The sequence below is a fragment of the Hyperoodon ampullatus genome, assembly GCF_949752795.1.
Source record: "Hyperoodon ampullatus genome assembly, chromosome: 13".
Taxonomy (NCBI): Eukaryota; Metazoa; Chordata; class Mammalia; order Artiodactyla; family Ziphiidae; genus Hyperoodon; species Hyperoodon ampullatus.
In genome coordinates this window covers 8234442-8247315 of record NC_136926.1, presented here as the reverse complement: position 1 = coordinate 8247315, position 12874 = coordinate 8234442, and the positions used below count along the sequence as shown (strand labels likewise).

The 12874-nt window shown below is 46.7% G+C and overlaps 1 protein-coding gene across 1 annotated transcript in view; it reads left to right on the top strand.

Moving 5' to 3' along the window:
• Positions 1–437: 437 nt before the first annotated feature.
• The window catches only part of CFAP251 (cilia and flagella associated protein 251), a gene marked incomplete at its 3' end in the record, with an annotated part of 63403 nt that continues 50966 nt past the window's right edge, over positions 438–12874 (top strand). Inside the window, exons 1-5 of the mRNA XM_079717714.1 lie at positions 438–544; positions 1488–1852; positions 2507–2920; positions 8431–8571; positions 10991–11100. Of these exons, the coding sequence (XP_079573840.1) occupies positions 1508–1852; positions 2507–2920; positions 8431–8571; positions 10991–11100 (1010 nt within the window). The 5' untranslated portion in view covers positions 438–544; positions 1488–1507. The remainder of the gene's footprint in view (positions 545–1487; positions 1853–2506; positions 2921–8430; positions 8572–10990; positions 11101–12874) is intronic.

Genomic DNA, 12874 nt, shown 5'->3' with positions numbered 1-12874 from the left:
CCAGCTGGCTAAAATTTTCTGTACAACATCTAGTGCCCGGGCGAGGAGGTGGGGAGGACAGCTGTGTGCTGCACCAGTGAGACCGGGAAATTTAGTTTGCTTTTGACAAAGAGAATTTTATCAAACCGTTCGTACTTCTTCACATAACTTTGTCAAGTCTTCAGAAAGTCAGAGTTGCTAGGATTGGCCGCTGCAGCTTCTCAGGGGATGGCACCAAGGGAATACATGGGGGAGAGTGGGAGGGGGGCAGAGGAGAGGTGAGAGGAAAGCCAATTTCACTTCCCAAGGCGCGGCGGCAGGGGGCGAGCTCGACCAGCTCCCCGCTCCCGCCGCTTTCTGGTCACGTGACAGCTGTCCAGCCTTCTTGCTTTACGGCCTGTCGCCTGCCGGCAGCAGCGATTACCATGGAGACGGGGCTTGGGTGGCGACCGTAACTAGGGAGCCCTTGGAGGAGAAAGCGGCGTCAGCTGGAGGCCGGGAGGTGGACAAGGGGTTCACGCGGCGGGAAGACCCCGGCCTTTGAGGACCAGGGTGGGCGCGCTCTGTGAGTCAGGGGCGGGGGCCCCGGCAAGGAGGGGCCTGGTGCCTCTTGGGGGGGGCGCTCACCCCACCTGGGGTCGGCCTGGGGCAGCTCCAGGCAGACCTGAGCTGGAGGAAGGGGCCACGCCTGGGCTTTGTGCCCCCACGGTCGCACACACCTGCTCCCCGTACCCCCCATGAAGAATTTGGCAAAGTTTGGCAGTCGGAAGAGGCTCTGTACTAAGGGCCCTAGACTTGAAATCTTAGCAATTTTTCAGATGGCAGAACTGAGCATTGAGAGGTCTGCTTCTTACTCGCTGTATGATCTTGAATAAGTCACTTCACCTCTCAGAGCTTCAGACTCTTAAGTTTGCTGTAAGGAATAAAAGAGAGAATATGTTAGGCTTTTTAACTTTCTAGACTGCTACCATTTCTCAAGCACTCTGTGCTGCACCTCGAGCATTTTACATATGTCATTTCATCTAATCTTCACAACACCCCCAGAATTTAGGGTTATCATTTTAATTTTGCCTGTGAGCAGATTTAGACTCCGAGGGGTAAAGTGACTTGCCCAAGGTCACAGAGCAACTGAGTGGTGGAACTGGGATTCAATGCCAGGAGAGGCTGACTGGAAAGCCAACACTTTTAACCACTAAGGTACCTGCTTCTTCCCCTATTCGTATTATTAGAGTTGTTGTTAATGCCTGGGTTATCATTTTGCTGCCTGTGGGAATATGAATACATATAAACTGAGTTAGAGGGCTCTAAAATTATTCTCAGAAAGATGAGGCCTGAGATCAATATTTTTAAAGATTTGAGACAGGCTTTCCCAGGAGTATGGCATTCTTTTTATTCCCATGGAAAGGAACAGAGCTGGTATTGCACATTTCATTGATAGGTTTGTGGACCAGGAAATCAAAATGGAAAACAGAGGGCCCTGCTGATTATTATGCTCAAAATTTCTCTAGAGACATCTCCAAAGAGAAGAATGTCAGATGCAGAGGAAAACCCACTGGAAGAAACAGAAGAATATGGAGAAATAGAAATGGAAGAAGGAGAAGCTGAAGAAAAAGAAGAAAAATATCCAAATGTTGAAGGGCTAGAAAATGTGCAACAGGAATTAAAAGAAGACAACACATTAGCGTGGAGAGGGTCTCAGGAGGAGGGAGAGGAAGGGGAGGAGGAGGACGAGGGGGACGAATTTGGGAAGGAGGAGGCTGCAGGAGCACAGGAAGAAACCACAGTGAAGCCCCAGGAAATCACCAAGTCCATGATCAGTTTGGAGAGACTGACACCCACTGATTCCCAATCAGTCCTGTCAGGAACACTCCCAGTAAGTAGGAATTTTCATTCAGTCAGTCATTCGTTTGTTCATTCATTCATTCCTAATCATTAATTGAATGCTTGTTACCCACTTACCTGCCAGGCTCTGCGGATATAAAACCAAGTAAGACACAATCCATTCTCTTAAGGAGCTCTAGGGTATGTAGGGAGGCAAACATTATAACACTAAGTGCAGTGATTGAGAGGTACCTAGGAGATACGTATCTATATAAAGGCCGACTTGACCTAGCTTGGAGGATGATCAGGGAAAGCTTCCTGGAGGAGGTGTGTACCAGGGCTGACTTAAAGGACAGGGGCTAGCTGGAGTGTGCTTGTCTAAACAGCCTGTAGAAATCACCTCTGGTCCAAGGAGAAGTGACTCTCTGTGGCCCTGTGGTGGTTTTGGAGGCCACCAGTGCCACTTAGAAGAATAATTTTGCTGTTGTGGGTCTGCTAGTAGGCCAAGGATAAACCTGACACACCCACGGTTCATGTTATTTAAGTACAGAATGTCCCAGGCTCTTTTTTAAAAAGTGCTTCATAATTCCGATGTGAGGCTAACACTAAGACTGGCTGATTAGGAAGAGAAAGGAAACTAAATGAGGGCATGTAGCAGCGTGTACTGTATTTGGAATCACAATCTCCTTTTTATTTCTTTTTTAAGAAAACCTATAGTGGTAGAGAGTCAAAGCATTCATTACAATCAGAGCTTTTGGAAACACTCGAACTTCCAAGAAGCATGGTCTCACAATTAGAGTTTCATGATTTGGATCTAACTACTTCTGCGGAACAACAGCTTAGTTCCCCTGAAAAGCAGCCTTCAGGCGAGCTTGCAGAGAGAACCGACCAGAGGCCCCAAGATGAATTGGGACAAGAAAGGAGAGACTCGGAACCAGAAAGGGGAGACTTGGAGCCAGAAAAGAGAGAAGGGAGAAAAGAAAAAAGAGTATTATATGTAAATGAGAAAAAAGAAAAAGAATTCCAGCCCAAAGCAAGGATCCCTCAGATGTCACTGGTCTCCACTGCCACCGAGGACATTTTGTTCCAAAAGGATGACAGTGCCAACGTGTATCCCTTGGTAAGTGCAACATGCTTTTAAATTTCCCCCAGTGTTTTGAGAGTATTGTGAAATAGGGGAATTTTATGCATATGGAAAAAAATACCACCAGAAAGCTCCTTTTTAAGCTAATCACAGACCTGTGTCTTTGTAAAGTTCAGTTTGGAGCTGTGGCTGGACATGTGTGACAGTATGTGGACACGAACGCTGCATCTGGGTTCAGCAGCGTTGCTCTGCAGGCAGGACATTCCGCACATGGTTTGTCCGTTGTATAGGACGCTGTTTTCTTGGGGGAGACTCAGAATCGACCTCTCCCCTTTCCCCTCTCTTCTCGCTCCGTCTCTCTCTCTCCCTCCCTTTCCCTCTCTCTCTCCCACATCGTCATACTCCTCCGTACCACCAATTCCTTGCCTTTCCCTCCTCTCCTCGCCTCTTCTGCTGGCTTGATCCCTTTACCAGCTCCTAAAACCACCACAGGTTCCTAAAACTATCCATCCCAAGATAGATCAGTAAGTCAAAGGTCTGGAAAAAGTGAAAGCCACCGGGAAAAGCACCAGGCGGTCCAAAGGAGTCTGCCTTTGCTGCAGTTGACAGTGTTCCAGGGAGGCGCCATCTGCGAGGGTAAAAATATTATCATTTGCCAAGAGAAGGAAGAGGAGGGTTTTTTTTTTCCCCTTCTCCTTCTTTCTTCCTCCATCTGCTGCTTTCTGAAAATTGTTTCCTAGGATTCATCTTTTTTTCTCCCCCCACCGTAGATTCATGTCTTTGGAAGATTTGTAAGTGATGGACGGTGTGTACTTAATGCAGTTCCTAACACAGAGTGAGCACTTGACAAGTGTTAACGACTAGGTGATGGCGGTGACGGTTGTGCTGGTGGTGGTGACGGAAGGATGCTGAGGGGGGAGTGCAGAGAACTGACAGCCTCCTTTCTGTAGATTTGGCCGACTCTGAGCAATGGAGTTAAAGGTTCAAGCTTGCAATTGCTCAGTCTGAAAGAAGGAATAATTGAGTTGATTTATCTATTTGACCGCACTGAGCGGCATGTTGGATCTTAGTTCCCCAATCAGAAATTGAACCCTTACCCTCTGCAGTGGAAGCTTGGAGTCCTAATCACTGGACCGCCAGGGAAGTCCCAAGAATAATTGAGTTTTAGAGCCCATGAAGACATTTGTCTTGTTTAGCCAACTAACCAGAAATCAGGTAACGCCACTAATAAGAGCAAGCAATCTTTTTATCCAGGCCCCAGCTACCTGGACTTGACAAAAGCCACTGCACAGGTCTGGGCCCCCTGTTAGCCTTGGGCTCACTGCAGAACCAAACTTTGCTAGGCCTTCTCTCTTTGCAGGTTTGCTTAGCGCTTTGGGTGCGCTGTCTTTCTTTTTCCTTTCCTTTCGCCTTTATTGTTTCTTCTTTTTGTTAAAATGAATAAGTGCTCTTTATAAAAAAAATATACAAAGGCAAAGATTCCTTTTCTCGAACACACTCCCATCCCAATCCCATTTTCCTGAGGTGACTACTGTTGCAGTTTGGTATAACTGTATCTCTCCAGACCTTCTTTGGTACATATATAAACATGTATCTGTGCACACACGCGCACACGATTTGTGTTTTCAGTTGTTTGTTTTTGCAGTGAGATATTCTGCATTTCTGCATAAATGTTTTTGCACTTAACATGTCTTAGAGGATTTTTTGTATCAGTGCATGTATATCCACTTCCTCATTTTAAGTTTGGCTGTTTCCTTATTGATGGCCATTTATGTTGTTTCTAATTTCTTGCTCTCACCAAAGGTGCTTCAGTGAGTGTGTGCCTCTCCATCTCTGTGCTTGCAGCATCCTCCTTTTCCTTTGGGCTCCCCCGGCTTATCCCAAAGGCCTGTAATAACTCGCAGTGCTCATGGTAAATAGACCTAACCGTGAATACCATCTCCAGCCAAGTAACAAGGTATCATGGGTTTATGAGAAGGAATCATATAACTATCAAATACAGTGAAATCTGATTTTGACAATAAAGTTTTGTTTTCCAGATGACCATGTTTTAGAAGAAGATTGATGTAAGAGGTGGCTGTCTCCATCATCATTTGCCATGAGTGTTAAAACTAGTGCAAAACGCGATGAGTGTTAGTACTGTGAGATTTTGGTTAACGTGAGGGCTGCTCAAGCAAGGAAGTTTTGCTACTACTGAGTGAGGTCAGCCTAGTTTTGACCTTGAAGGAGGTTTACCTGGAGACAGGAATCTAGTTAAGAGTGTTTTCTTTTTACAAGTAATCTGTTAAATCTCAAAACAAATTTCCAGGATGACTATAAGGCCTTTTAGAATTAGCAGGTTTCCAAAAGAACCATCTCACTTGAAGAAATTGGCTCTTAAGAACCAGCCAGATATGAAATAGTTCCGTTCCTAGAAGTTGCAGCTTGAGGCAATTATGATTCCGTGATTCTACCACTCACGCCCACGCAATAAAAGACCTAAATATAAATATAAATTACAGTGAATGAGCAGATGGAATCAGGAGAGAATGGGGAATGAAGCGTGTAGGAGAGAGAAATCGGCCACGTTGCCCACTCTGTCTTGGGAGAAATATAGGGTACATCAATTTAACCTTAAGTATCATTCAAAGATCAGAAAGGAAACTCACCAGATTTCATTTCTTTATTTTTTTTTCTTTCGGCCGTGAGGCATGCAGGATCTTAGTTCCCCGACCAGGGATGGAACCCGCACCCCCTGCAGTGGCAGCTCCGAGTCTTAACCATTGGACCGCCAGGGAAATAAATCCCATCACCAGATTTCATTTCTATGCTCCAATATAACCCACTGATTTTTGGTAATTAATCACTTAGCCATCACTTTAAATACTCTACCACATCAGCCTTGGTTAATGTTTTAAATAGACTTTATTATTTGGGGGCAGTTTTAGGTTTATAGAAAAATTGAATGAAAAACACAGAGAATTCCCACATACTCCCTTGTGCCTCCTTCCCCCTTCGTCTCCTTTATTATTACCATCTTGCATTCGTGCAGTACATTTGTCGCAATTGATGAGCCAATATGGATGAGTTAGAATTACCTAAAGTCCATAGTTTACCTTAGGGTTCACTCTGCGATGTACTCTGGGCTTTGACAAATGCATAATGACATGTATCTACCATTGTTGTTTGATACAGAGTCGTTTCACTGCCCCAAAAATGTCCTGTGCCCTACCTGTTCATCTCTCCCTCCCCCTTATCCCCCCCCAAGCCCCTGACAACCATTGATTTTTATTGTCTCCATAGTTTTGCCTTTTCCACAGTGTCATGTAGTTGGAATCATACAGTTTGTAGCCTTTTCAGCCTGGCGTCTTTCACTTAGCAACATGCATTTAAGGTTCCTCCACATCTTTTCATGGCTTGCAAGCTCATTTCTTTTTATAGCTGAATAATATTCCGTTGTATGAACGTACCACAGTTTACCCGTAATTTTTCTAAGAGACGTTGAATACAAAAATATACATAAACTACTATTGAATTGGAAGCAGTAGTCAGATTTATAGTACCTATTATCTCTCATTTCATGAAATTTTTATTTTGGACTTGTTCCTGGCAGTGTGGAATTTTTAATCCTCCTAAGGGAATTTTGTCTCTTTTATACTTTATCCTTCCAGGGAAAATCGTGTATAAGGAACAAATACCCAGGCTGAATAATTGCCTTTCTTATGAAATTACTTAGTGACTTTATTTTAACTTGTCCATTCTATGTACTCTCATTCACTAAATGGAATTTCACGACATGAAGTGCTCACTGTGTGTTTGGTACTGAGCTGGGTCTAGGTCCTGGAGAGAAGATGGATAGGAAGTTGTTTCTATTTACTGTTGAAGACTTTCCTTTTTTGAAGGAAATGTCTTTATTGAAATATAACATATAAACAGAAAGAGCACACGCAAGTGTCGAACTCATTGAATTCTTACACAGTAGACACGCCTGTGTAAGCACCACGTAGCTTTTCTTTTCTTTTTAAATCGAGGTAGAATTCACATCCATAAAATCCACCCTCTTAACTTTTTCTTAAAAGATTGTGGTAAAAGGCACATAACATAAAATTTACCACCTTAACCATTTTTATGTGTAAAAGCTCAATGGTATTAAATACATTCACGTGGTTGTGCAGCCACCATCATCACCCATCCCCATAACCCTCTTCATCTTGTGAAACACACACTGTACCCACAAACACCAGCTCCCCATCCCCACCCTGGTCCCTGGCTACTACCCTTCTGCTTTCTGTCTCTATGAACTTGACTACTCTAGGGACCTCATGTAAGTGGAACCATTCAGTTCGACTGGTGTATTTTACTTATATAATGTCCTCAAGGTTCATCCATGTCGGAGCATATGTCAGAATCTCCATCCCTTTGGAGGCTGAATAATGCTCACCTTTTGTTTATCCATTCATCTGTCAATGGACACTGGCTTCTTTTCCACCTTTTGGCTACTGTGAAATATGCTGCTATGAACACGGGTGTACACAGATCTCTTTGAGACCCTGTTTCCTGTTCTTTTGGGTAGGTACCCAGAAGTGTAATTGCTGGAGTATATGGTAACTGTATTTTCAGTTTTTTGAGGAACCTCTGTACTGTTTTCCACAGCAGCTGCACCATTTCACACTCCCACCAGTAACGCTCAAGGGTCCCAGTTTCTCCACATCCTTGTAAAGTTTACCCTTTAAAATTAAAAAGTTTTTAAATTTTATTTTTGTTGAAATATAGTTGATTATATATCTAACTCTAACTATAGTTGATTATATATCTATATATTATATATAAACTAACACAACAATGTTGTGTTAGTTTCAGGGGTACAGCAAAGTGATTCATCTGTATACGTATACATATATATATTCTTTTTCAGATCCTTTTCCCTTATAGATTGTTACAAGATATTGAGTATAGTTCCCTGTGCTATACAGTAGGTCCTTGTTGGTTATCTATTTTATATATAGTAGTGTGTATCTGTTAATCCCCAACTCCTAATTTATCGCTCCCACCCCCCTTCCCCCTTTTGTAACCATAAGTTTGTTTTCTATGTCTGAAAATTTCCCTTTTAAAGTATAGGGAAATTTCCCTTTTAAAGTATACAGTCGATTGGTTTTTAGCCTGTTCCCTAGGTTATGCAACCATTGCCGGTATCTAATTTCAGAACATTTCCGTCACCCCAAAAAGAAACCCGTACGCAGTAAGCAGTCGCTCCCCATTCCCCGTCCCCTCACCCCCTGGCAACCACTGATCTGCTTTCTGTCTCTATGGATCTGCCTGTTCTGGACTTTTTATGTAGATGGGGTCACACAGTATGTGTCCTTTGCATCTGGCTCCTTTCAGGTAGCATCGCGTTTTCAGGGGTCATCCACGGTGTAGTGTGCTCTTGAGGACTTCTCAAGGTGATGTCTCTTCATTGGCTGATGATGTGCATCCTTCTCCTCCAGGACTCAGGCCGGGAGTACCCGGCGTCACAGCTCTGGGTTCGTGCACCGTAGTATCTTCCCGGTTTTACCTTTGTCTTCCAGGCCATGACCTGGTCGTTCGGGTGGAACAGTTCCCTTCCTGTTTACTACATTCAAGACGAAAACCAGAGAGTGCTTCTGTACGCCAGCGCTCACACTGCGGTCATCTACAACGTCTTCAAGAATAACCAGCACCATCTGCAGGTTTGCAGGTTTTCTTACTTCAAGTGAAAGAGGTTGTTTTTAACCTGAATACAGCATTTTGGTTGTTATTGTTGTTGCTTTTTAATTAATTAATTTATTTATTTATTTTTGGCTGCGTTGGGTCGTCGCTGCTGTGTGCGGGCTTTCTCTAGTTGTGGCGAACAGGGGCTACTTTTTGTTGTGGTGTGCAGGCTTCTCATTGCGGTGGCTTTTCTTGTTGCGGAGCACGGGCTCTAGGTGCGCGGGCTTCAGTATTTGTGGCACACGGGCTCAGTAGTTGTGGCTCGCGGGCTCTAGAGCTCAGGCTCAGTAGTTGTGGCGCACGGGCTTAGTTGTTCCGCGGCATGTGGGATCTTCCCAGACCAGGGCTCGAACCAGTGTCCCCTGCATTGGCAGGTGGATTCTTAACCACTGTGCCACCAGGGAAGTCCAGCACTTTGGTTTTTTATTTCAGGGGTCGACTTCATTCCATCTTATACACGTTTTCCTTCCTCTCTTCTGAACCATAGCAAATTCTGTTTTTAGGAACACATTTTATTGTTCGTTTTCTCTCTGATTCTAATCAGAATCAATCTACAAATAGCAGTTGACTTTAATTTTATAGTAATTAGAATCTAAAGCATCTGTATGTTTTACATTTCTGTAAAAATGTGGTCAGGAGAGACTATGTTGTCTCCACAGGACTATGGTGAGATGCAAAGGGCAGGGATTCGGACCTAATTAACACTCAGACTCCTTTCCAGGGCTCAAAGGGCTTTGATCCTCCTCCTACTCATGCTGAGAAGTGAGTGTTAATATTCCCATTTCACAGGAGAGGAAACTGAGGCTCAGAGGGATTTAGCTGACTTGCCCAAGGCTGTGCTAGCAGATGCTGAAGCCAGGTCTTACATCCAGGTGTCCTGACTTCAAAGTATTAAGTAGGTCAGTCTTTCCTCCTGTCTCCTCCCTCCAGCACTTGGCTTTATTTACACCCTGCCCTGTGCCTCCCCGAATGCCCCACATGCCTGCCTTCCCCTCACCGCTCTGCATCCTCTGTTCCGGATGTTTTTGACCCCTTTCGTTTTCATCATTTACCTGTCCAAATGTCACGTTTTCCTGGTGTCCGACTTTCCACTAGTTAACCCGGTAAACAGTTCCATGTTACCCTTTTCAGTTGACATATAAGGACCTTCCTTAGTCAATGCCTAGATCAGAAACTTCACAAAGTATTTTCCAAGAGCTCAGCCAGTATTCAGCGTCGTGCCAGGGATCCAAGACACGTGGGTGTAACTTAAGGAATTTGCTTTCTAGAAGTCCTGAAATACACACACAGTCAGCAAGCAGCCCTTCTCAGAGCTTAGTGGAATGTGGAGCACTGAGCACAGAGGTAGCAGCAGGGAGAGAAAGCACAGTGTGGTGGGCAGGCTCAGAGTCAGGGGGGTGGGCGGGGCAGAGGGGCTGAGAAGTAGGGAGCAGCCAGGCGGGCGTCCAGCCTCCGCAGAGTTGGGTGGCTGGGAGTGGCCTTGGCCATTCATTCGTTCATTCATTCATCCCACGTGTATTTGTCATAACCACTGTGTTTCATGTGACGGGTCTGTAGTCATGAGCAAAATAGATCTAGTCCCCCCTCATGGAGAGACAGCCGTTAAACAAGTGAACACATAAGCATATACCTAAAGATTTTAACAGTTGCTTGAAAGGAAACGTGAAAATGCTCTAAGAGGGAAGAATCAGGGTGAGAGGAGACTTCCTCTGGATTGGGTGGGCAGGGAATAAAAAAGTGCTGTTTGTGCTAAGACCTGAAGGCTGAGCCTGAGCCAGCCCGGGGCCATTTTGCGGGGAAGAGCATCCCAGAGAGACAGACAGACAGAGCTCTGAGTTTTCAGGCCTCATGTGTGAGGCCCAGAGAGGAGGCCAGAGTGAGCGAGGGGTGACATGGAAGGAGGGAAACAGGGGCTGTTTCCCGGCTGCCATCTTGTTCGTGTTTCCAGAAGATTCCTCTGTTGTGTGGGGAAGACCGTAGGAGGATACGAGTGAAAGCAGAGGCCCATGAGGAGGCTTTGGTTCCAGAGCTGCTCAGTGACCTGAGTGAGCAGTTTTGGGGGAGATGAGGCTGGTAGGGAGGTTCGAGGGGGCTGGAGGTGGGGGGACCTGGATGTGTATTCTCAGCGTGGGTTCAGAGTCGGGTATATGCCTCGACCCCTAGGAAACCACTGTTCTTGCAGGGAGTGCAGCTTACCCGGAGAGTGTTTTGAGGGGAAGTTTGAAAACCTCTGGCTGTAGAGAAACACCGGGGAAGGCGGGTGGGAGTAGGATTTTCAGCCAGCGGCATCTGGAAAGGGAGCTCAGGTGTGCCGCCGGGGCCCCGCCTTTCCTGCTGGTGCCAGGGCTGGGCCCCGCGCAACCTCCGTCTCAGAGCGACTTCTCTCCACGTCTGCAGGGCCACCCCAACGTCATCTCCTGCCTCTGCATCAGCGAAGACAGGCGCTGGGTCGCCACGGCCGACAAAGGGCCCGACTGCCTGATAATCATATGGGACTGCTTCACGGGGTAGGCATGTCGCAGCCACCTTCCCCCGAGTTTTTGTACAGTGTCTGCCACCGTGACCCCCCAAAAAAGGAGTCATGCCGGTCCAGGGATACAGAAGGCGGTGCTGGGAGGCAGGGCGAGGGGCGAGGTTCTCAGGGGAGGTTGTCTTATTGCCTCAAGGCCTGTTGGGGTGACATCACTTTGGTGAATTTCCCATGGGTGATTCTCGGCTCTTTAAGCCCAGAAACTTGGTTTGTCGGTGGCCCCCAGGCAGACTGGGTTGAGGGAGGCTAACTCCCACTCACCCAGCTGGGAGACCCAGAGAAATTATGTGACTTTCACCATCTGCCCCCCCAAAAAAAAGACTAATCATACTTACTGTCTTCATTTCCCTGGGCTGCTGTAAGAAATTACCCCAATCTGGGTGGCTTAAAGTCACAGAAATTTATTTTCTCATTGTTCATGAGGCCAAATGTCTGAAACTGGGGAGTCTGCAGGGAGCTCCTGGGGCCCTGAGAGGGAACCTGTCCCATGGTCCCCTCCTCCTTTGGGTGGTTGCTGGCATCCTTGGTGGTCCTTGACCTGTAGACACGTCACTCCAGCCTCTGCTTCCATCTTCATGTGGCGTTTCCCCCTCTGTGTCTCTCTGTAAGTTCTCTCTTTTTTTTTTTTTTTTTTTTTTTTGTGGTACGCGGGCCTCTCACTGCTGTGGCCTCTCCCGTTGTGGAGCACAGGCTCCGGACGTGCAGGCTCAGCGGCCATGGCTCACGGGCCTAGCTGCTCCGCGGCATGTGGGATCTTCCCGGACCGGGGCACGAACCCGTGTCCCCTGCATCGGCAGGCGGACTCCCAACCACTGCGCCACCAGGGAAGCCCGGTCTTCTCTTTTATAAGGACTCCAGTCATTGGGTTTAGGGTCCACCCTAACCAGTATGACCTCATCTTAACTAATTACATCCGCGGAGACTCTCTTTCTGTATAAGCTCGCTTCTGAGGTTCTGGGTGGAATGAATTTCGAGAGGGCGCTATTTGATCTACTCTACTTACCCTACGGGATTGTTAGGAAGATCCAGAGCACAGCACCTGGCCCAGGATAGATGCTCACAGATGTGTGTCCTTTCGTAATTCCTGGTCCTAGAGGCAGAGAGCAGTGCTAGATTCACTGACAAGATTGTAAGGCCTTGGTTGGGTGTGTAGGGGGGTGGGATGGGGTGAGGTGGGGGGTGGACGAGTCCAGGTGGAGAAGAAGTTTAGGAAGAAGTTATGTTGAATGTTCTATGACACAGGAACTGCTCTCTCCCAGGTGACCGGTGGCCTCCATAGGGCCATATTACCTAATCATTTCCCTGGGCCCCTCTGACACCATGTCCCCCTGGTCCTCATCCTGCTTGCTGTCTGTTCCCTCTCAGACTCTTTTCAGCCTCATCCTCCTCTGGCCATTCCTTAGCTGTGGCCTCAGGGCATGAGGATATGTTGGTGATGTTCTCCAGCGAGGCAGGAACAGAGCCAGGGTTTGAAACTGCGCCATCTTACTCTCAACAGCCGTCTCAGTGTTTCCTGTCTGCTGATGGGGAAGCTGCTGGAGAACAGACACCTGCATGTCCCATGGGCATCTCCTGCTAAAATGTCCGAAAGTCCTGCGCCTCCACCTCCAAATAACCTCTGAACCCACATCCACCGCCTCTGCCCACCCTCTCCTGCTTGGGCCATTGCAGTAGCCTCCTGACCGATCTCTCCCACTGCAGTTTCGCTCTTCAACCCAGCCTCTGTGACACTGAACCACTTTTAAATGTAT